Source organism: Nipponia nippon, unplaced genomic scaffold (genome assembly GCF_047370975.1).
Source record: "Nipponia nippon isolate SJK-2023a ecotype South Korea unplaced genomic scaffold, ASM4737097v1 scaffold_3, whole genome shotgun sequence".
Classification (NCBI taxonomy): domain Eukaryota; kingdom Metazoa; phylum Chordata; class Aves; order Pelecaniformes; family Threskiornithidae; genus Nipponia; species Nipponia nippon.
In genome coordinates this window covers 114,943,632-114,966,249 of record NW_028262347.1, presented here as the reverse complement: position 1 = coordinate 114,966,249, position 22,618 = coordinate 114,943,632, and the positions used below count along the sequence as shown (strand labels likewise).

Genomic DNA, 22,618 nt, shown 5'->3' with positions numbered 1-22,618 from the left:
TCCACAATTTGCTTCAAGATGCAGTCTTTCTTGCCATTCCTGGGGAAGACAAAGTTTTGCCTCTCCCTGTTTACTTATTGCACACATTTCTTTGACAGGAATGCTTCACCTATGTCCTGAAGGGACATATAGCTGTGAGTGCGGCCATCTTCCCAAATGGAACCAAAGGTAGGTTGGTGAGTTGGAGTATTTTGACCACAGCAGTGACCTCTGAAGAACCATTAAGTGGTCTGAGAGCAACGTTATGGTTGACATGTCCAGATGTGTTAGGCAGATGTTGATGTAACTGTCTGTGTCTGTTTCCATCACAACATTTTGGATTCTGGATTACTGATGCCTTCTATCTCGTCATCAACCAGTGCTGAAAATTCTGAGGGGGGAAGTCTGAAGGTTGTTCAAAGTTCTCTGGTGCTAGGGTGATAGTGACTTTCATCAGTCAGTGGCACTCTTAACACATCTGTGGCCTTTCTGTGCTTGGAGGTTGTCTTTATGCTTTACTCATGGCCCTACCAAAGTAAGAGGTCACTTTCCAGCTTCAAAAGGACTGGCTAATTCTCTTGCAGTTAACGTAGACTCTCTTTTATCAGTGAGCAGCATGGGAAAATGATACACAAAGGAGCTGTTTTGATTTTGTGCAGGAGAAGCTGTGACATACATTCACCCCTGGTGAATTTGTTGCAGAGCTATCTTCTCCGTGATCAGACACCTTACACAAAGATGCCTTTTTTAGAGTTTTCTCCAGTTTGCATTCTTGGGTAGGTGAGGAAAAAGCATTTGCGTAGTGGTACGAAAAACCACAACTGAAATTGGAGGGTGTCTGAACTTGGACATATGGGCTTGCTGTTCACATGCAGGCAACATAAATTCTCTGCATTCTGGTTGAAACAATCTGAAATGACTGGCCATCCAGGCAAGAAGTCTGGCTGATGAGTTCACCAAATACAATTGGCAGGTCTTCTACTTTGAGTTCACTTAGTGCAGCTACCTTTATGAAATGTACTGAATTCTCTGTGGGACATTTAACCACTAGATTCTTTCCTGAGAACCCCAGTGGAGCAAGCAGCAGTGCAATGTTTCTGTTACAGACCATCTTCTGAAGAGCTGTGTAACAGGAGAGAGAGAGGGGCTCTTTAGTTGAGAAAGGGCTTGAATGTCACACTTGCCAAACCTGTTCTGTAACTTCTAACAATCCAATCACTTGCTTTCTTTGGGTGCTGGTAGTTTTTTTTTTTTTTTTTGAGGGGGTGGTGGTGGTTTGTTTGTTTGTGGGTTTTTTTTGCATGTTTTCCAGGTTTGAGCCTCCAGTATGATTATCAGCGTCTCTGATGGAGCCTGACTTGATCAAATTCTTTCTCCATGTCTGTCTCTTCCCCTTGGCCTGCAGGTCACCTTCTAGATTCCTTTGCCCGCTCTGCCTTGTGGGACTGTGGTTTGGATTACCTGCATGGGACAGGACATGGAGTTGGCTCTTTCCTGAATGTACATGAGGGTCCTTGCGGCATTAGCTACAAAACCTTTGCAGATGAGCCCTTGGAGGCTGGCATGATCGTCTCTGATGGTATTTAGCATTGGTGGTTCTCTCCGGTTACTGGGGAAGGGGCCAAGCTCGTTAAGATGCAGAGGGGATAAACCTGACAATGGTGCAAAGGAAAGGTGGGATCATAAGCTCTGGTCCTGTCTCCTCAGTTTGTTATTTTAATTGTCATTTAAGCTCTCTAGGTAAAGACCCTGATTTTAGCTCTTTCACTCTCCATAAAGCATCTTTGCAGTTGGGTGCTACAGGCCTGCATCCTGCTCTCTGCAGTGCAAACCTGAGCAGAGCTGTGCTGCTGACCAGCCCAGCTCTGGCATGCTGCTTCCCATTCTGCAGTGGAAGAGCTGGCTACCGTACAAGGTGGACACCAAGCTTTCAGGAGCTAATCCTGTCTTTGCTATGGGCTATTTGAGGCAGCTGTTAAATCTCTACATGCTTTATTCTTCCAGTAGTAAATTAACAGCCTGCTGGAGTTTGCTGAGAGACTTACATTCCTTCAGGGCTGCAAAGTCCTCTCAGGGAGTCAGGGGAGCACTCTCTGAATTAAGTGTTATGGGGAAGGGGTTACCCACCTGCCTTTCATAAAGACATTAATATTTTCAGAGTTTCTCGTACTTGGAACACATGTACGCTGTGCTCTCTCTTGACTTGCAAGGAGACTCTTTGAGCTCGAGGGCTGTCTGTCTTGTTTCTCCTCTCCTAGAGAACTTTTGCTGTCACCTTGCTCGGGGCTTCTGTGCAGATTAAGTAGAGTCAGAAATTTGTTTGCCTCTGTGGATGCCTGGTGTCAAGATTGCTTAGTGACTTCAGTGGACTAAAGCCATGGAGGGGAAGTTTGGCCATAGGGAATAAGTATTTGCACAGTGCAGCTTTGTGGCTTGGTTAATTACTGTCTGTTTCTGCAGAGCCTGGGTATTATGAAGATGGGTCCTTTGGGATCCGAATAGAAAATGTCGTCCTCGTGATCCCTGCCGAAACCAAGGTGAATGACCTGCTCAAGATGCACCTTTCTCCATGACTCACTGCTTCTAAAACTTAAAGTACTGGAACTTGAGGTGGGACCATGCTGCAGACAGTTGAATTCTACTCAGGACTCCTGGTCTCCAAAACCCCGCTTTGGTGAAGACTGATTCTAAGTCTCCCTTGCTATTGGGGGCACAGAAGACAGGTCTGCTTCTGCAGAGTTTCCATAGGTTGAAATGTGTATGTGAGAGTTGTTTTAAGATGTTTTCTCTCTGGATGTCAAAGACCAGAGGCATCTTTATTCAGCCCCTTGGAGTCATTGCTGTAGCGTTCGTTAATCTCAAGTTGGGATTTTCTTCTCTGACAGAGAGTCCTCAGTGGCAGCAGGAACAAAACTACAGACAGATTTTGACATTATAATTGCCAGTCTGGGTGGGTTATGCTTTTAGGAATGCCAAACTGAAAATGACCATATAGTCATCAAGCCGAGTCTTGTACAGTTGTGACCTGGGACATGGCCTTTAAAAAGTGACCACTGAAAGAAATAACTAAGGTTTATATTGAGATTCTTTGCTTGAGCTATAAGAAAAATGTTATTGTAAGTTGGTACCCTCTCATCTGAATGCTACGTGGATTGTTCTGTAGTGATGACATGAACCCAGGAGTAAGTGTGATCTGGGTAGAGCTGTTTCTGAAAATTTAGAACCCTGTTTGTCTTTCTGCTGCAGTACAATTTCAAAAACAGAGGGAGCCTGACTTTTGAACCCTTAACCCTGGTTCCAATCCAGACGAAAATGATTGATGTTAGTTTGCTGACACAAAAAGAGGTAAGTGAAACAGTAGGTTTGCATTGCCTCCTTTCCATTAGAACCAGCTTGTTCTGTTACAAGAACCACTGTCCTCTGTTCCATTTCATAGATCCAGAGAGCAATCCTGAGCAATCTGACTTAATTTTAAACTTGATCCAGCTTTGAGTGGGAGGGTGGACTAGACAAACTCTCCTGAGGTCCTTCCAGTGTAAATTATTCTATGATGAAAGCAGCAAGGACCCCTCCGATGATGTTGTTTGGTAGTTCCCTTGATATGATATTTGCCGCTATTATCTCTTCTCTTTTCCTACTCCTGCCTTAATTTGCTTCTGTCAGACTATCTTGCTGTCTCCCCAGAGACTTATGCTAATGACTGTCCCGTGTTGTTGTCTGCATCTACTCGTGGCCAATCCCATTCAGTCACACCACATTCTGCAGTACCTACGGGCCCTGAGCAGAAATCAATGATACCTGCTCAGCAGCGTTTACTTCCTGAAAAGCTACATCCTCTAAACTTTCTGTTTAGGTTTCCCACTACCTTCACCGTGACTTGTTTCGTCCTGTTTTTCTACGATGCTCTTTTATTTTGCCTCAACCAATCCTCCTTTTCTGAATGATAGTCCTATTTGCATTTCCTTTTTCTGAAGAGGACTGTGAAGAGTACCGAGATCTGCTGTAAGGTTACCTGTTCAGATCAATAGGGCAACTTGTGTCTCAGGACCGTGTTGTTCAGTTACAAATTTGCAAAGCTATTTACTAGGCTGTGCCAAGGTAGCTATTCTGACTTGCTGGAGGCAGTGATTTGCACAGACTTTAAATACTTTTCAGCTGAACTGAACCTTGGCTCCTCTGAAAACCTGGGACGAATTGCTTCAGTTCCTACCCTTATCAAATTTACAAGTCACTTCCATATATTAGAGGCCTGTCTCTTTGGGACAGGATCCCATCCCAGCCTAACAGCTCAATACCAAGGAGCACAAGGGTCTACAAATGTCTTTGGCTGTACACAGCTTGTAAGGGCACCAACTCTTCTGTGTTTATACTGAATGTCATCCCCCCTCCCTTTCTCTAGTTTGACTGGGTGAACGACTACCATCAGAAGTGCAGGGAAATAATTGGAGCAGAACTGGAGAGGCAAGGCCGGCATGAAGCTCTTCGGTGGCTCATCCAGGAGACGGAGCCTCTTGTCAGAGTTCAGTAGCACCACAGTCGTCTGTGGCGCGTAGAACATCAGGACCGCTCAGTGTCACAATAATCTACGTCTTCTTGGCCCTTGACACCACTGGGAGAACGTTCTTCAGTAAAGCTTTGGAAAGCAGGAGGGGATTTCATGTAGTGTTTCTCTCCCCACAACATGTGCGGGTAATGTAGGGGTAAGGAAGGTTACTGTCTGAACAATTTTTTTTGGAGGGGGAGGGGTTGAGAATAGAAAGCAAACAAAATAAATAAGCATGTTGCCTTTGAAACAGGGGTCTTGTTGAAATAATGGTTCTAAGAGGCAATACTGGAATATTTTATACTGTCTGGTTTTTCACTGTGAAAACTCAGTATTTTTGCATACTTGGGTTCCAGTTGCTAAGATGCTACCCACACAGCAGGACTGATTACTGAATAAAAGATTCCAACCCCCTGTTTGCTCCATCTGCCTTCTCTTGCAGTCAGTGGTGTGTTGGGTTTGACAGCTCGAAGAAGGGCAAGAACCAGATAATTCCACCTCTATGTTTGCATCCAGCTCAAACAGTGAAGAAATATGTATAGGGCTGCCCCGTGCTAGGCGCTGGGCAGATGTTGTGGAGAGGCCTGACAGAAGGGGTCAGTTCTGGCCGTGCTTTGTGACAGATGGTGGAAGGGATGTGGTGGCACTCAGCAGGGGCTCGTGTGTGCCGAGCAGCCAGGCCAGTACTTCTGTCTATTGTTATGACCTACTGAGTGCTTGTATCACCCTCGGCAGTGCAGGATGCTGGGCAGTATCATGGAATTACAGCTCTTCCTGGGCACAAAGCAATTATTAAGTTAAAAAAAAAAAATGCATACAATGGACAAAAGAAGGCCTCTGCAACTTCGGTTCAAAATCAGCCTGGCCTTGGCTGCCAGCGACCGAGCTCTGGGTTACCAGGCAGTGCACAAAGACATCTAGTGGCTAAGCCAGCCACTACGACTTACACACAGGCACGGGACTTCTCCGCTCTGCCGTCTTCTGAAAATCGCCGTCTGCAGGTGCGTCAAAGCATGGTCCATAATGTTACGTGATGGGGTGAGACTACGTTTACTAAAAGAAGCAGTCATTCTTAACATTTACACTGAAAGATTTGATCAAACTCAAGTCCAATGTTAGATCTATAAAGAACAGTCGGGTAACAGCAATTCAAATTCCTGATATTTTAAAGAAATCCTCTGTGCAAATGGAAATGTCCATATACATAATTTTCTTCCCCCCACCCCCCAAGAAATTCTGAGAGGGAAATATTAATCTCTGTTAAATGGTGTGAAATTAGTACTTCCCTCAAGAGTTCTGGAAATTGGAAGCAGTATCATGGAGCCAAACAGAAAAGGACTGGGAAGAGAAATAAAGTTGCCTGGCTTCCTGGCTATGTTATCCAAGAAGGCGATAAAACGAAAGTGCAGTAAGTGCTTTAAAGTGTCATTTTCACACCCCAGCCCCTGCAGGCAGGTATCTGTATTGAAATACCTAAGTGGTTTCCCACCTGGAAGTATTAGCTGTCATCTCAGCTGTGTCTGTGGGAAACCCGGCTCAAAAATCAACCAGTCCGCTGTGTCCCATGAGCATGCGCTATGGACTAAAACAGATCGGGGAAAATGTTTCTGCCAAAGGTGCCCGTCGCCTCTGTAGGCACTGACTGTGCCACAGGATCAAAGGAGGAGCGGGGGATCTCGGGACAGGTTGTGCTGTGACACATCGGGACTTTCCCAGCAGGATTGATGTGTGTGCTGTGAGGCTGAACGATCGGGGAGCTGCCAGCCGAGCGCCGTGGGCTTCCCCGGCCGGGAGGGAGGCCTCGAGGCCGGGAGGCAGCTGCTCCCCGGGGTGGTGGTGGTGGAGGTTCAAGCAGACGACTCTGCCGGTCGGCATACGCCTGCGGGGGGGCTGCGCTGCGGACCGCAGATGTTCCCAAGAACGGCGTCCTGGATGTTCTGGCAAAGACCCAGCCTGGGTAGGTCTCCTCAAACTCAAGGGCAAGTGTTTCCCATGGGAAGGCAGAAGAGGAGGATTTCTACCAAACAGTGAAACGCAACAGCCAGGGAAGCTTTTGTCCTCTTGACCCAAAGCCACTGTGGTTGGCTCAGGCACCTCAGTGCAGAGAGGGGACACGACACCAAAAGCCATTTGCTAGGTTTGAATGGCCTCGTTAGACCTTTTCCCCACCTTGATTCCCTCTTTACGGTCAGATGCCAACCTGGGGCCATTCCCACCCACACCTCCCAAATTCACCACTCTTTCCCATCCCGAAGTCCCCTCCAGTGCACAGGGCCAGAGGTGGGGCAATCCAGACTTGTCTTCTCTTCTGGGCACCGGCCCAGGGACCCTCAGCAGATACCTCCTGCCCTTCACTCCCCAGCTCATCCCTCCATGCCACCTCGACCCTGTGGGCTTTTGTTGCAGGGAGTCTGCCACCACGTCTTGGTCACAGCTTGGAGATCTTTACCCCTTTCTCAGATGTGGCACCTCAGCAGAGTGTTTCACAGGGCAGGGCTGGCTGACACGCGTTCCTAACTCCAAGGCATTTGTCTCTCTCCCTATTCACTCCTTGAAAACACAACTACATTTTATATACTTTCCCATCTGAGCTTCAGGTTTCCAAAGGAAATTAAACTTGACTTCTTTTTTTTCTTCTTCTTCCAGGTTTTGATTTATTCCATCAGTGCCTGCTTTCCCTGGGTGGTCTCTCCCTTCCCGTCTCCTGGTGGAAGGAAAAAGTTAAGGAAGAGAGGAGCAAGGAAAAGAATGAATGGAAACCAAGTTCCTCTCAGGTTTGGGTTTTATTTTTGTATGAGGGCCATCCACAGAAATGACCATAAAATTATGCTATTCAAGTGAAAAGTGTAATTTTATTTGATTTAAAAAAAAAAAAATCCATAGAGGCTTTTTTTGTTGTTGTTGTGGGAAGGAAGGGGCATTTTCAATAGCAACATGCTTAATGGTTTATTTTCAAGCCATTCAATTTTGCAGTATTTTTAACCCAGTGGGTGTCTCACAGTTTTAGATCATGCTGCAAAGCACATTTCTGCTCCTTGTACAGCCTCCCTTGCAGGGGTGCTTGCTGGTTGAGCCCGTCGGGTCCTATCCAGCGCTCCAGGGGTCAATGTTAGTGTACGTAACGCTGACAGTGGTCCTGACCACAAACACACAGGGAGCACACAGAGCCAGCAGAGAGCAGCCTGTCGTATCAACAGAGAGAGAGAGAGAACCCCTTTTTTTTTTTTTTTAATTTAAATTGCTTATATTTTACTGGCCTGAGGGCTGGTGAAGGCTGCAGGGGAGTTTGGTTCCTTGGGGCTGCCCATCGCCAGCTCTCCTGGGAGCGCAGGCTCCTGGTGCGGGTTGCTGCCCTGCCCGTGATGCACCGTCTGCAGAGCAATTTCCACGCTCAGGTGGCATTTGAAGAAAAAAAAAATTCAATCCCATCCATTTTTCATGTACCTGCCAGTGGCTTGCTCTGGCTCCTGGTGTCACGAGAGCCTTTTGCCTGCAGAACCTGAAGGTAGGTGACCTCCCGTGTGCGTGCTCAGCTGTGAGCCCTTTCTCGCAGCAGTCTCTGTATGGGCCGGCAACCAGGAGAACACAGAGCCTGGTCCCTGCAACTGCCATGCACAGAGCTGCATTGGACTGATCCTGCTTAAAAACCAGTCTGGGGCCAGCACGTTGTAAACATCTCCCAAAATGGAGCATTAATCAACCAGAGAGGGTCTACCATGAGCCTTTGATATCCCCCCCATCACGCCAGTATTGTGTCAAGCAGCCCTGGCTGGGCATCTCCGGAGCTGGAGCAAGGCCCCGCTCGCTGCGCACCGTCCCTTTGTGGATCCTCTGTCCCGGGCAGATGCTGCTCTCCCCTCCGCGGTGGCAGGGGACTCGGCGAGCATCCTGCGTTTCCATTTGCATTTGGAGCACATCTTCTGATAAACACCACCACATTCCTCTTGAGGTTTGAATACAAAATGAGCTGGGGAATTTCAAACGAAGGTAGCATTAGTTCGGAGCGCCACGGTCTTCTAGGAGGGGGTTTAAGGAGCTTGGAGTGGTTGTGAGAATATCTCTGCTCAAATCCAAACAGGCAGCTGAGTAAGTGCAGAGTTGAGGAAAGTGTCCTCTTCCCCTTGTATGCTATTAATATTTAGGGCTGGGCTTCAATTATTCATTCCTTCAGGGTGTGCTTTTATCATCTCAGTGCTATGAGATTAGCTTGTGCACCTTCTCTGGGCACTCAGAAAAGGCCTTTTCATAAGATTTGTCGAATTTCATATCTGAGAGGCCGTTTGCAAGCAAAATATATGCCATGCCATTAGTGAGAAAAAGCAAATCTTCCCCATCCCCACCTGCAGCTTGGGCCTTAGTAGATGTACAGGATCTGGCCTTGGCTGGAGATGGGATAATCTAGCGTGGCTTGATGAGAGGTTGGGTCCATTATTTCTTTTTTTATACAAGAATGAGGAGACAGCTAATGATATTAGATAGACCCAGACCAACTCCATCCGCATCCATGACCCTGGGCACAGCCAGCTCGTTTGTCTGAGCTGTGGACAAACCGAAGCACTCTGTGATTAAATACTCCAAATTATTGACATCTGCACTAGAAATACCTGACTTGTTAATAGCCCGTCTTCCTGCTGGGTCGCAAAGACTGACAGTTTGCTAAAATGAGGATAATCAGACTGCATGTTTCTGAGCACAGCTTGACAAGGGCAAGGTCTGGGAAGAATTCTGTTTTATTTGCCCAAATATTCTTTTTGTTTAATTAAGTAAAGCCAACCATGGAATTAACATTCCCTTTCTCCCTTCAGGAGCCTGAGCGCCTGTGGGAGCTCAACACCGCAGCAATCACTGCCATTTCAGAGTTGGTCAAAACAAGAGACAAAGAAGAAATCTTCTTTTTTCTGCCTTTTGAAAATATTTTGTAGGGTTATTCTGTTCTGGGGTGAGATGATAAAGCCATGATAAGAGCATGAAAAGTTTTGCTAACCAAAAGCCTGGAAAAATTGAGCCAAAAAAGTGACATCCATCAAACCATTTTGTTTTCATTGTTTTAGAAGATGTTTTGCAAATACTGGCAATTAAACTTAAAAGATTGGATTAATTTTTAAAGCAAAAAAAAATTAAGTAGAAGTTGGGAGTTTTCCATTTAGAACTTGCTGGAACAAGGCAGTCTGACAATTTTTGAAACTGTATTAAAATATCTTTTGACATAAACCTGATGAAACCTGGCCCTAATCCCCTGTGCAGATTGAATTTTGAAGAACTTGAATTTTTCAGATAAGAAACACAAAACCATAAAAAAACCCCAAAGTCAAACATTTTACTGAAAAATTCCTGCTGCAGTGATTACGCTGCTCCTGAGAAACAGGAGTAGCAGCTAAGACGCATCGAGCTGTGTGTTCATCCTATCAAACACAGCTAATACCTTGTGTTTGCTTTCCGTAGTCAGTGGAGAGAGAGACAGGTAACCCCAGAAATGATGTGGCATACTTGCGAGTGGAAGCGTCCTTTTGGGGTTATTGCCTTCTCCATGGGCTTGACAAGCAGACAAGGCTTCTCTCTCAGCCATCTCAGGCACAGGGTTACAGCTCGGTGGAATAAATAAACCTGTGTTCAAGTGACAAGGCTTAGGATTGACGTGCAAACCTCTCCTTCACTTTGGGCAATGTGTCCTACTTAGGACCTTCACCGACCTCCCTCCGGAAGCAATGCTGTGTTATCACTTCCAAAGTGATCACATCATTTACAAAGTTCGCAACTATTTAGATTTTAAAAATGTGTCAAATCCAAACCAACGACACTGGGCAGCTCTGAATCAATCAGATTTTGAACACAGCTGCATGAGAAATGCCATGGTAAGCGTGGGCTGAGCTGGGTGAGCAGCTTGGTGGACGACACTCATGGCTAGTGGCCATTTGGGCATCCTCACTGATGCTAAGACCTGCCGTGGCACCTGTGGGCAGGCAGCACCCTATGCCAGTACAGACTAGCGAGCAAACTGCACCCCACCTCTGCTACCCACAGCTGAGCTACGATAACACGTGTTTCTTCTAACCTCTTGTCTAGATTATGGCAAGGCAGTTTAAAAGGGCTCACCACCTGGGGCAGAGACGTCAGGTGCAGTTACCGTCTTTGGGTTTCCCACAGGGGAATGAGAACAAGGGTTTCCACTTGGCAAAGCAAATAACCCCGGGCATTGATGCTTTCACATTTCCTTCGCTGAAGGCCATGGGTAGCAGTACCTGCGCGCCTTGCAGTGCAGGGGATGTGATAGGGATGTCTTGTAGAGTTAAGTGCTCCTTGCTGCTCGCTAGTCAGAGGGCATTGCCCTGCTTCTGCTGCAGAGCAGAGGCGACAGCAGGCAGGTGCCTGGGCTGTTGCTTAAAAAATAGCCCCTCTCCACAAAAGCACTGTTTAAAGATGCTTTTTAGTATTACCACAGGAGCAAAGTTGACTGTTTCCATAACACCGTAATGCAAACATCACGTGTTTGCCCCACAGCAACCAGCTAGTCAGCAAGACAAGCCCCTTCCTGGGCAGGAAGCAATAGGTAAGACTGCCTCTTCTTTGGGGTAACCAGCCCCTTATGAAGCCAGGCTGAAATGTAGCATCTCCGGCAAAAAACTCCCCTGAAAGCATTGTTAGTTGTGATAGGGCGAGCAGCCTGATGGAGAGATACCCAGCTCCCTTGCCCTTCCTCACAGGATCTTTCCACCAAACGCTGCAAACCCATTTTATATTAAAGGCTCAGAATAGCTACAAGGAGGCTCAGTAGGACTCAATTTTTAATTGTGAAATATCGATAGAGACAGCTTTTTTGCCTGCTGCCTCTTGCTCCTGCAGCACTGGTTATAATTTCTTATCAACTCTGGATTCTGTGAGCGACTCCTGCTGAGCACCAGGGAGGTGCCAGCATTAAAGAGGGGGCACTGCGGGCCCCGAGACAGGGGCGGAGAGCGGGAATGGTAACTGGCAGTAAAAGCTGACAACCAGAAATTAATGTTGCTTTTAACTGTCAATTCCCAGTAAAAATAAACCTTGAATCCTACCAGGCCTAGCTGTAAAATGACACGAACCTTGCTTTAATTATTGGCTGAGCACACTGCACTCTGCTGCTGTCTCGAAGAGGACGGCGTAATGCCTGTCCAGCTCATTAAATGTGATGTGGTCTGAATGATAGAGACTATGTGAATCCTACACTCTAGCAAGGGGTGTTGGCACTGTCAAAGTGTGGGCGGTCCCCAGGGAACAGCCTTGTCCAGGAGCAACCCTACTCCTATCAATGTGGTCCTACCACTTGTGTCCTGGGATGGAAGATGTGCTCCAGGGCAGGGCTCACCCACCTGTAGTCTTCGTCCTGAGTGGTGTGAGCCGTCTTAAGAAGAGCTGGGACACCCATCTTTCCCTGAGGCTGAAGATATGAAGTTATCTTGCAACACGTGTGATCACAGGCTGATGTGCATGATCTGGAAAAATGGTAAAGCTCCTGAAAAAGTGGGAGGCTTTTCTGCAAGGGCAGAAAAGTACTAATAATAGTAGGGAGGAGGCTCTCTAGAAGGCGGCATTCTGGCTCCGTTTATTCAGTTCCCTGTGTACAGGGGGACATCACTCACTTGATCACAGGTCAGATAGTCTTTGTAGGTTGAACTATCTGGGACACAGACCTACAGCAAGAGAAGAGGATCGGTTCCCAAAGTAGGGTGGAAGAATTGTAAAAATCCAGAAAAAATCCAGCTGCTGAATCAAGAGAAGACATGCAGTGACACCAGAAAAGCAGCAGAGTCACAACGAACCTGGTAATGACCCTGCAGTAGAGCAGGTTCCCATCACCCTTAAAGAACAATGCAAGTGAGCTTTATGCTGCTACAGTCAAGTATTTAAAAGTGCATTTCATAATCATAGAGTTTTTAATACAAGCCATCCCACCATTAATAACAGTCTGCCTAGCATTAAAAATTGTACCGCAGATGCATGCTTTTGCCACTTTTGAAACATCAGCAAATTTAGTTTTAATCTGCTGTAGAGCTAGATATAGTCACCGTAAGGATGCTATTGTTTTGCATTCAGTGCATTTATTGACATGAGAAAATCATAGGCATTAATTTAAAGTGATTAATTCAGGAACATGCAAATGTGAAGGCTGGATGGAAGCACAGAAACCACGTGTTGCAGAACCGGAGTTTGGTTCCTTGGTTTCCCTGGGTCCACCACCTCCCAGCAAGCCCTCTGTGCCCAGAGGCAGAGAACACGGTCTGAAGCAAAAGTGCTGGTACCAATGAAGGATCCAGGGTGGGTTTTGGGCTGGCACTCAGCTACCTGGGTGGCAGAAACCCAGCAAGGTGAGAGACCTAGAGGTGGTGGTGGGCAGTGAGCTGGAGATGAGATCCTGGCCAGGTGGGTCAGTGTGGTCCGGAGACTTCACACGCAAGAGGCCTGAAACAAATCCTACCCAAAAAGAGTGCAGGGGAGCTCCTTGTATGAGCAAGGCAGCGTGACCTATCCCTGCTCTGTACATTGCACATTGAATAAGGCTCTCAGCTATCCATGACATTTTCACACCACTTGACAGGGCGCAAGTGCTTATAAAAGAGAGGAAACAGCCCAGGGAGAAGAGCCTTTCCACAGCCCTCCTCATTTGCTGGACAACGGTCAAGGGACCTACATGAGCTCTGCCCCGGTGAATGGAGCAGGAGCAGATTCAAACCCAGCACAAATTGCTCTCAATTAGCACCTGTGCCCAGGCTCAGGATGACTTTTGGGAAGATGACAGCCATAAGGCTCCTCCATCTCATTGGGGAGCCCCCACAGCCCTGCAATAAAGAAGCCACTGTAGTGATTTTCTCTTCCCTTTTGAGAATCAAACATTGGCTTGGTCTGTAACACACGCATCCCAGCTGGCAAAGACAAACTAGATCATTAAGACAATAGAAACAGTGAGTGTGCAGAGAAACATGAAAAAATGACTCTTAGATGCATTCACATTTTATGTATTTACTGGGATAAAACCTCGAGTCTATAATATTAAATCAGAATGTCAAAGAGATAGCTTATGCTAATTTAATTAAAGGCAGCATCCTGGTGCACATGGATAAGGAGCTGAATTAATATTGTGTACCACCCACTAATTTTGCCTGCCATGGGTGTGCTTAGTCTGGGATGTGCTCACAGCTATATTTGTTTTTTTGGACAGGATGAGTACCCCCCCACCATTCTACCAAAGTTAGGCAAGGTCAAATTTTATGCTTTTCAGTCCCAAAGGTGACAATCTGTGTAAATGTCATCTCTGGGCACCTGGGCACCGTCTGTGCTGGAGGAGTGGGAGTCCTTGCCTGCCTTTGCTTTCCATGGGGAGAGAAAGAGAGAGGTTTCTCAGGGAAGCCTGAAGTGAAGTGCTATGAACACCCTCCCACCCTTTCCCTGAGTATGAAACAGGATTGAACTCTTCTGGAAAACAAACCTACTTGTTAATGGAGTTTGAGGCATCATAAAGGTACCATAAGCTTTCAGCTTCGCACTTCATATATTTATATCCTAATTTTGTTTTGGGCATATTCTCTTCCTTCATGTGTGTGGGAAAATCATCCTCCAAGAGCTATAGTAGGGTGCAACTTTGAAAAGTAGGGTGCCACAAAGGACCTTCACCAGCTGGCTGGCAGGGCCAGGGGATGGTGAGATCTGTCTGCCGTGTGGGTGGAGAGACGCATCCAGCCATGGCTCCCCTCCCTTCCAGCCATGTCCTCCCACTCCTGGCAATTAGAAATGACAAGGGTTGATGTCGCTGTTATTTACACAACAGGAACGTCTTAAATCCTCAAAGCAGAAACAAACACCTCACCTCCTTACCTGCTGGACCTTGGCAAAAGCTAGCTGAGTCTTCAGAAAATTGTCTCTGGGCCCAACTCAAACCTCAGCCAAGCTAATGGGAGAGTTTTGGTGGATCTGAAAGGGGTATGGATTGAATGTTTTGTTTGTCTTAGTCAGATGCAGAAAAGAGTTTACAGCTTCTTTGTACAACGAATTGTGATGTGCTGAACTTGGTTAATGTATTGAAGTCCCTCAAGTTTCTTGGTAGCACCAAAGCTGCCAGACAGCTTCAGAAATGCTAGGTCCTTGCTGCTTCATCTTTGGCACAGCAGTGCTTTTATGAAACAAACTTCAGTTCTTCTTTCCCAGCTTGGGTTGGGAAGAGGGAGAAAAAGCACTTAAAACATTGTTGGGTAAAAGCTGGTATCATCAGTCCTTAATATTGATTTCACACTTAGATCTTCAAATCTTCTTGCAAGAAGCAGTGTGGATGCTTTTGCCCTCTGCAAATCAGGCAAGGAGCCTGGGTCCATCACAGATGGAGCTACACAGTTTGGGACTGATCCTGTAGCCTAATTTGAGCCCATCAGAATCAAAGTCAGGCTGTCTGTCTGCTTCAGTGGCGCTGGCTGGCTCCTCCAAAGTGCTTGGTGGTTAAAGGTGCCAAGGAAGAGGAGTGTTTCATTACTAACTGTGAGAATCGTGGAGGGAAGTGCATCTCTGAGGGTCTAGGGATTGCCTTGCTAGGGAATAAGGCTGTCATTATAAGCAGGACTGGATGCAGTTTTAATGTGAAGAAAGTAAAACAGGAATAAATTGCAGCATAACATTTCTTTCTTAATGCTCTTTTTCCAGGCAGAGGAAGCACTAAGCACGAGCGCAGTGAACGGGCAACAGAACTCTAAGACTGCAGTAATACCTTCTCCCGGTAAGTCATAAGAAGAGCAAAGCATTCGTTGGATGGCACCTGTAACTCCTCGCTGTCAGGCTAAAAATGGCATATGGAGTGTGTGAGTGCCTTTGCAAAGAAAACTGCTTGTAGGCAGAGATGCCTGTGTTCTGCAGCAGACTGAGACACTTGGTCACGAGGCCAGCTCTGCCCATTAGCTATGAACATACTGAAAATAGTCATTGTGGAGCAAAAGTATCCAGTACCACATGAGGTGACAAGACTGAGCTCTTAGAGAGTCCAGGTGTTAGTGAGAAAGAGGGACAATTGCCACCATCTGGGATATTCAGACAGGACCTTTCTAGAGTGTGTCGGTGCTGAAACACAAGCAGGTCCATTGGTGTGGTCTGCGTAAGAGATGCTTCAGCAGAGTTTGCTGAGCTGCCATCCTCACTGGTTTATAAAACACCTTGCTGCTGCCTCGTAGCACTGGCAGAAAGCTAGCACGCTGCCCTCTGAAAGGGTGCAACTGGAAACATCTGTATTCTGCAAACAGGAGGACTAAGAGGCAGGCTTTTCTTCTTCCATTAAAGCTGAGCTTCTCAGATGATAAGCACCTACTTATGAGAGCTGGAAAAACTAAGATGCCAAACTAGGCATGAAATTTGCAGTATTTAGGACTTGGATTCGCACTTAGTTCTGCTTCTTGCTAAAGGGCATGAATGAAGCAAGTTAATAACTTACTTGCCTGAGGAGTATGTAATGTCAGACCCCCAGAGGAGTTGGAAGGACTGCTCTCACCCCTTGAAATTTCCCGCTGGCTACCAGGTATTCTTTTATCACCACACTTTAAAGTGAAAACACTCTACATTTTTCTTTATGACTGTATTGCAGAACATGACTTGGGAATGACCTGAATAGGAAGGTCTGACAAATTGCTTTTTTTAAAGGCTCTTTAGGGAAAAAAGCAGACACAACCCTCTGCTAAATTACACCGGTGTTGAAGTAATGCATGGCCACCGCTATTGACAGCATCACACCTGGCTAAATGAGCGCGAAAGGAGGACTGGGACCAGCATCACATTATATTCCACTTAGCAGAGTTGCTATGGTCTCCCTGAGCCCAAGGGGCCCTACAAAAAGCTCCGTGGATGTGACCCCCTTCCCCCGGCTTTGGCAGGTCATTAGAGATGGTGAATCAGCCATATCTTCAATCTAGTGGTTTGGGGCACTTGGAATGTAAATGGTGGCTGGATTTCAATTTCTGAAGAAGATTTCATTATTTTGGACTACGTCAGTGGGAACATGCTGTAGGTGATCTGTGAGAAAGGTATTTGAAGCCAATTCGTTGGGTACTAGCTGCTGAACTGTCGTGATCAGAAAAATCACTTTTGCTCCGTGCTCTGCCCACTGCACTAAGGCGATCCATCCTTTCCCTGTTCTGCTTTTTCTCCCCAAAATGCTGCATGTGTGGGAGTTTGGGCTGTGTGGCTGTGTTCCCGCTTTCCATGTTGAGGGGAGGGACTACTGATTCCCTTCCTTAAGCCCAGGGAGGAATAGCACATCTTGTTCATAAAAGTTCTGGCTCTGTTAAAAGGCAGATTATCTGGCAGCCTGAAAAAACCCGAGTGCAGGCAGTTTGGCCTTCGGGATGGGACCTGCTGACCCGCTCCCTGCCCCGAGGTGGAGGAGAGGGAAGGATGCCGGGGGTGGACCGCACCCTGCACTGCTACAGGGGCAAGTAATCCTGCCGCCCCTGGCATGGGGCTTATCAGCACCGGCCTGGTGCAAAGCTGCCCGACCCAATGGGCCGTGCACCACCACGGGATCAGCTCCCACACGGCTGCGGGCATAAAGCCCGTCTTTCTGGGCTCCCGCCGGCTGCTGCGACGGCGGTGTGAGGGCACCCTGCGGCCCCCGGGGCTGGGTGCTGGGGCCGGCCGGGGCTGGGCAGGGCGCTCCGCGGCCAGACCTGCCCGGGGCTCGCTGGGGACCTCCTTCGCCCTAAAGACGGAGCAGGAGGAGCCCCTGCTCCGCTGCCGGCCGCCGCCGCTTCTCATCAGCAGAGGGACCCCTCGGCCCGGCCATGGGGAACGGCGACCGGCGGGGGAGAGCCCTGCGCGGGCGCCGGGGCTGCCAGCCCCGCAGCCGGGCTTCTCCGGGCTTCCCAGAAACCCCTCTAAGCTCAGGCTTAATAATAATAAAAAAGAGGATGACTCGAGCAAATAGAAAACAGCAGGCTTGGCATGGAGATGTCAAACAAGCTGGATTCACCTCCGTTCCTCTGGCCCTGCGCCGGTGTGTGTCCATTTGGAAAATGTGCTGATAATTACGCAGCGATGCAATGTGTCCGAGAGCTTTGCAGGCACCCAGCATAAATCACCTGCTCTCTACCGTGGAGAGTTAGTGTGGAAAAGAGCTATGGCTAAAGGAAAAAAAAAGATGGGGGGAAAAAAGGGGAAGAGAACAATCATGGCTTTCCAGTCACCCATGGTTTGCTTGGCACTTTTTTGCTGCTGACAAATATTTGAAATTATGAAGGCAGAGGAGCCTTGATAAAATTAAGGCTTGTTGCTACCAAACTTGTTTTGTAATAGTCTTGTTCACGATTTTGTGGGCACTGGGACACAAATAGGGGGTGATTATGTGTGCTTTTAGGTGAGAGCAAGAGTTTGGTCTCTTTTCTTGAGGGACCTCATGTGCCTCTACATATGCTGGTGGCTCAGCATTAGAGGGTGAGTGTCATCCCCTCCTCCAAAAAGAAAGAAATGCCCTATCAATTTTTCTTGACAGAGTCATGAGGGTAATAAATTAGCAAGAGGAAAAAAGCAGAGCAACCAAAGGGAATCTGCTACTTCCTAAGAAACTGCTGGACTCCAGTATGCTAACAGCTGCAATTATTAATGTAACAGACAACCGAGTTGATTTGAAACCTTAGTGAAGTCAGCTGTGGCATTTTTTTCACCTGTATCAGGGTTAAATTTGGATCAGGGCCTTACAGAGAATGGTTTTCCTCAAAGTGAGGGCAGCTCCTGGGTGTGAAGGAGGACACGAACTCCCTGGCCTCAGCTCGCTCCAAAGGAACGACTCTTTGGAGGGGAGTTTGCTGAGCATCTGCGCTTGTGGTGCAGCACAACGGCTGCGTGCTCGGGCTGCACCGAGAGCTCCCTGGGTACCCCTATGAATTCTGCAATTGAAAATGCTTCAGAAAGTTCTTGTCTTTCTGCCATCCTTCAGAAACTGCCAGCTGGAGGGGGAAGGCTTTTTAGTGCATTAATCAAGATGTTTTGGGGGAAATCTGACACTTGCTTGTGTTCATCATTCCTTTCTTTTTGCAAAGGATTTCCTTTCTTTCATAATTACCAAATGCAGTGCTGCATCTAGGAGACACCAAATACGGGTAGACAGACCTCGAGCCAGAAGCTTTATAGCCAGCTGAAGTGGAAGGACGGGTCCCTGCCCTGGCTGCTTCAGTCATCTGTATTCATCTTTGCTGCAATAATCCTGCTTGCAAAGCCAGCCATATGCCTTCAGTACAGCTGCATGACTAATCCTTAAGTAATCGTTTATTTGGGGAATGTCACCTCAGGGTGTGCTATTTGTTGGTCCGTAACAGTACATTTTGAAGGGAGCAGGTTGAAATAATCCAATCAACATTTCCTGAAGGGGGATATGACCCCTTCCTCTTTCCTCCTTGTCCGCAGCAGAGTACAAGAAGCACATGGTGTGCATGTGAAGAGATGGAAATGTGAGTCTCAAGGAGATGAGGGGTGTCTGAAGGCTGATTGCAGTGTGAATGGTAGACTTGGGAGGAAACACAGGGTAAAACAATTTGGGAAAAGATGCTTTGCCTGGCTCTTGGAGCTGCCTGCTATAGGGCAGTGGAGTCCCAGAGCACTCTTTGAAGATGTGGTGGGAGCCATAACACTGTGCCTTGTGGTGCGATGCTTTGTGGCTGGAGAACAGCTGGGCTTCCATGTCTGAGGCCACGTCATGGCCGCACTGTGCTGTATGAGTTATAAGCAGCTCAAGCATTTCTAGTGCTCCTGAAATGTCTAAGTCATGATCCTCCAGGGTGCAGAGTTCTCTAGGGCTGGTGCCTCAGGAGCTTTGGTGGGCTGGAGGAGCGTAGCTGAGGCTAGATGTGTCTCTCCTGTTACAAGCTGGTATGTTGTGAAGGTCACAGCACAGCCAGCTGTTCTTTAAGGGTGCTGGTCAGAGGGACAGCTAGGAAGAATATCCTGTCTGGAGCCAGATCCCATCCCAGCAACCTCCATAGAGTAGAGAATCTGCCTTCTGAATGGTCAGCTCTTGAACACAGTGCTTCAGCGTTTGTGTACTGCTTAACTCCAGTGGAAAGAACATTTTCAGTCCAAATTCCTCCTGGTTTTTCACTTCACGTCTTTTTTTCCTCATATAAGTCAACCCAGGAACTTGGCAGCTTGAAGAGGAAGGTGTCAGCAGTCCCTGGGGCTGGTTCCTCATGCTGGCCTGCATCCCAAGACGTGCTTTGAGTTGTTGGCATAACTCAGGGAAAATTCAGCCCATTGCAGGACTGGTTGCTATGACACTTTGTAGATCACCATATCGGGAGCTATTGGTGCAAGAATAACCTACATTCTGCCTTGTGTCAGATTAAAGCCTTTTTGACAGGAACTCTATGTGTTTGGCATGAATATGTATGATTTGAGTTTTGCGAACCAGAAAAATCTCTCTTCATCCAGTGGTGATAAAGGATAACTCCTGTGGGACAGCTCTGGGGTCATTATGCCTTTTAAGGGATAAGTTAAAAATAAAGCTATTTTTTATTCAGATGTTGCTTCCTTTGGCGACAATACTCATCACTTGCATTTTGGTATAGCGATGAAGAATTTCTAGGTGACAATTTGATTTGGAAAGTCAGAGGAAATGCTTCTAAAGAAACTGATTCCCACAAAATGAAGAGAGGAGTGGGCTGGCTTTTTCCTCCAGTATAAGATACGGAGATCAAAACTGGGCATTTCCAGACAAGACTGAAGGTATGTTCCTGGCCTGCTCACTAAAAACTGGAGATGGTCAATGGGCCATTGGTCAGTTGTCCTGGGCAATACGTAAGACAACTTTGCTAACTTTCAGTCAACCTCCTTAATACTACTGCAGTGAAGGAAGAAAAAGCTGGTTCAAATGAGGACCAGGATCTGGATGTCTGGTTCCAGGAGCATTTTTAAAGCAATGCAAATGTTTCTTACCGCTATTTTTTGCATTCTAGTTCAAACTGCTGTCTAATCCTGTCTAGCATCTGGTGCTTCGGAGGAAGGAAGGGAAGAATGAAATGAAACCTCCCTGTAGACCCAGAACATTCAAGTAATCTGCAGTTTTTCTTATCTTAAATAAGATTAGCAATCATCAGAAAAACAACTCACAGAAGAACCGTGCTAGGTTCTGGTCATTTCCATGAAGTTATCAATATGTCCTTAGGCGTGAAGTCTTCATTTTCAATGCCTTCTATTAAACACCAGCTCAACAGGGTCATCACAGGGTCGCTGACATTATGTGGATTGGCTACTTTTCCCAGCTGATGCTACTACCTATTTTTGGCTTTGCCCTTTGGCTTGCCTTTGGCACTTGAACTGTATTAACCACTAACAATATGAATCAGTGCACAGGACTGACAGTCTTCCAGCCACTCAGGCAAGCTGGAGATGTGCTGAATAAATAATCAAAGCTGCTAATGAGGCTGCATAATGCTGGGGGCTTGCAGGGAACTTTCTTGCAATGTAGTCGTGAGTGTCACAGTTATTTGAGAAGAAGAGGGAAAACATAATGTTTGTTATAGCAGAGAGGAAATCCGACTAGAATATTTTAAGTTAAGTGAGTAGCAGCTATGGTGGTGTTTAGATTTTCTTGCCACACAGTTGAGTATGTTCATTATTTATGATAGCATTGTTGGAGCTGCAGTGGTATACGAAGGGCAAAATGATTTTTGTAAGGGGAAGTAATAGCTTTTAGTTGTAACGAAAGCTATTGCTGCTACCTAAAAAACCTTTTTTTCATCGTTGCCACATAGTTGTCCACATCTGGAGAGTGACTGTGCAAGTTGCAAACATATCATCTGCTTTTTTGGCTAGAGGAATTGTTCACTATAGCATTTGTAAGCCGTAGGCTGATGTCCTCCAGGAAATTCCATGTGTTAAACCATTAGTTATTGGCTGGGACTTGTGGAAACCTATTGACTACCAGGTCCACTAAGGAAACTGCTGCTTCTGTGCTTCAGGTTTACCAGGACAGAGGAAAGAAAGGAGATGCAGAGCTCACAGGCAGCACTGGGAACAAACTTTAGCAATCCTCAGCAACCCTCGCCACTGGAACCTGCTGTCCACATTTCCAGATGTGACAGCACACTTTATGTTGGGCAAACGTTATCAAGTCTTGCTATCACAAACTACCCCTGAGCACATCTTTCCTCATCTGGCCAGCCAGCTAATCTCTGCCTGTCCTCAGTTTTGTGCCATCTTGCTGTAGGTTGTGGTCAGGGGAGGAGAAGTGAGTAGGAAACTCGTCCTATTCTGGCCTATGCTGTAACATACATTTTTAGCCTCTTGGTCTCCCTCTCCCCCGGAACTAAAGGGGAGGGTGGAAAATCTGTTTTGATAGAGGTAACTGAAACAGTTTTTCAGGTAAAAGTCTATGGGATCTACGAGAGAGGAGGAGAACTTCACCAGATCTCTGTAGGAACTTCTCATCACATTTTGAGTATTTTTGAGAATCTTTTCCCCCTCCCCAACCTTTCTAAATGCGGCATTTGGAATTTTTAGTGCCCCCCCCCCAAAAAAAAAAAAAAAAGCTGTGCGATATTGTGCCTTCTCTCAACCTCTTTCATTTTGCAAAATTTTCCTTCAGTCACAAGGACCGCCAGCCCTCCTCACCCACTCTGCTGGGAGCCTGCTGCAGTGCTGTGACTGCTAAACCCACCTTGGTGTCTCCAAGTATGGGGAGGGGATGGAGAACGTGGCATCTGGGACAGCATCCTTGGTCCCTCACAGTCCTGGTCTTAGAGGACCTGGATACATTTTGCCTGGTTGCCCCAGGACTTGTTGCTTATGGGAACACCCTGCATAGCCCAGACAAGTGAGGCAGAGCTACCAATCACTTTAAAATCCTCAGGCATCTTATGCAGAACTCAATTCATTGTGCCCCAGCCTCCAAAATCATTAGTCAGCAGTGTCCATTTTTTTCATTTATGGGATCTAAGGGATTATTGTGAGTCATTACCCTGAGGTATTAATACCTGCATTGCTTCTGAAACAGTTCAGGTAAGGAGGTGGTACAACAGCTGCACCCAGAACGGCTGGGACCTGGGATCACGACCCTTTCTTTTAGCCTCCAGAGCAGAACTGAAAGGAAAACGTGCCTTTGTGTTAAAAATT

General features: G+C 46.9%; 2 protein-coding genes across 4 annotated transcripts in view; both read left to right on the top strand.

The window, feature by feature from the left end:
- The window catches only part of XPNPEP1 (X-prolyl aminopeptidase 1), a 32,567-nt gene extending 27,631 nt beyond the window's left edge, over positions 1-4,936 (top strand). The window contains exons 17-21 of the mRNA XM_087765230.1: positions 99-168; positions 1,385-1,558; positions 2,440-2,516; positions 3,226-3,324; positions 4,379-4,936. Coding sequence (XP_087621356.1) covers positions 99-168; positions 1,385-1,558; positions 2,440-2,516; positions 3,226-3,324; positions 4,379-4,507 — 549 coding nt within the window. The 3' untranslated portion in view covers positions 4,508-4,936. The remainder of the gene's footprint in view (positions 1-98; positions 169-1,384; positions 1,559-2,439; positions 2,517-3,225; positions 3,325-4,378) is intronic.
- A 132-nt stretch (positions 4,937-5,068) lies between these two features.
- LOC148054848 (uncharacterized) overlaps positions 5,069-22,618 on the top strand; it is a 34,307-nt gene continuing 16,757 nt past the window's right edge. For all 3 annotated transcript variants that reach the window (XM_087765229.1, XM_087765227.1, XM_087765228.1), the window contains exons 1-3: positions 5,069-6,479; positions 7,169-7,296; positions 15,179-15,251. In XM_087765229.1, the coding sequence (XP_087621355.1) occupies positions 6,431-6,479; positions 7,169-7,296; positions 15,179-15,251 (250 nt within the window). In that variant the 5' untranslated portion in view covers positions 5,069-6,430. The remainder of the gene's footprint in view (positions 6,480-7,168; positions 7,297-15,178; positions 15,252-22,618) is intronic.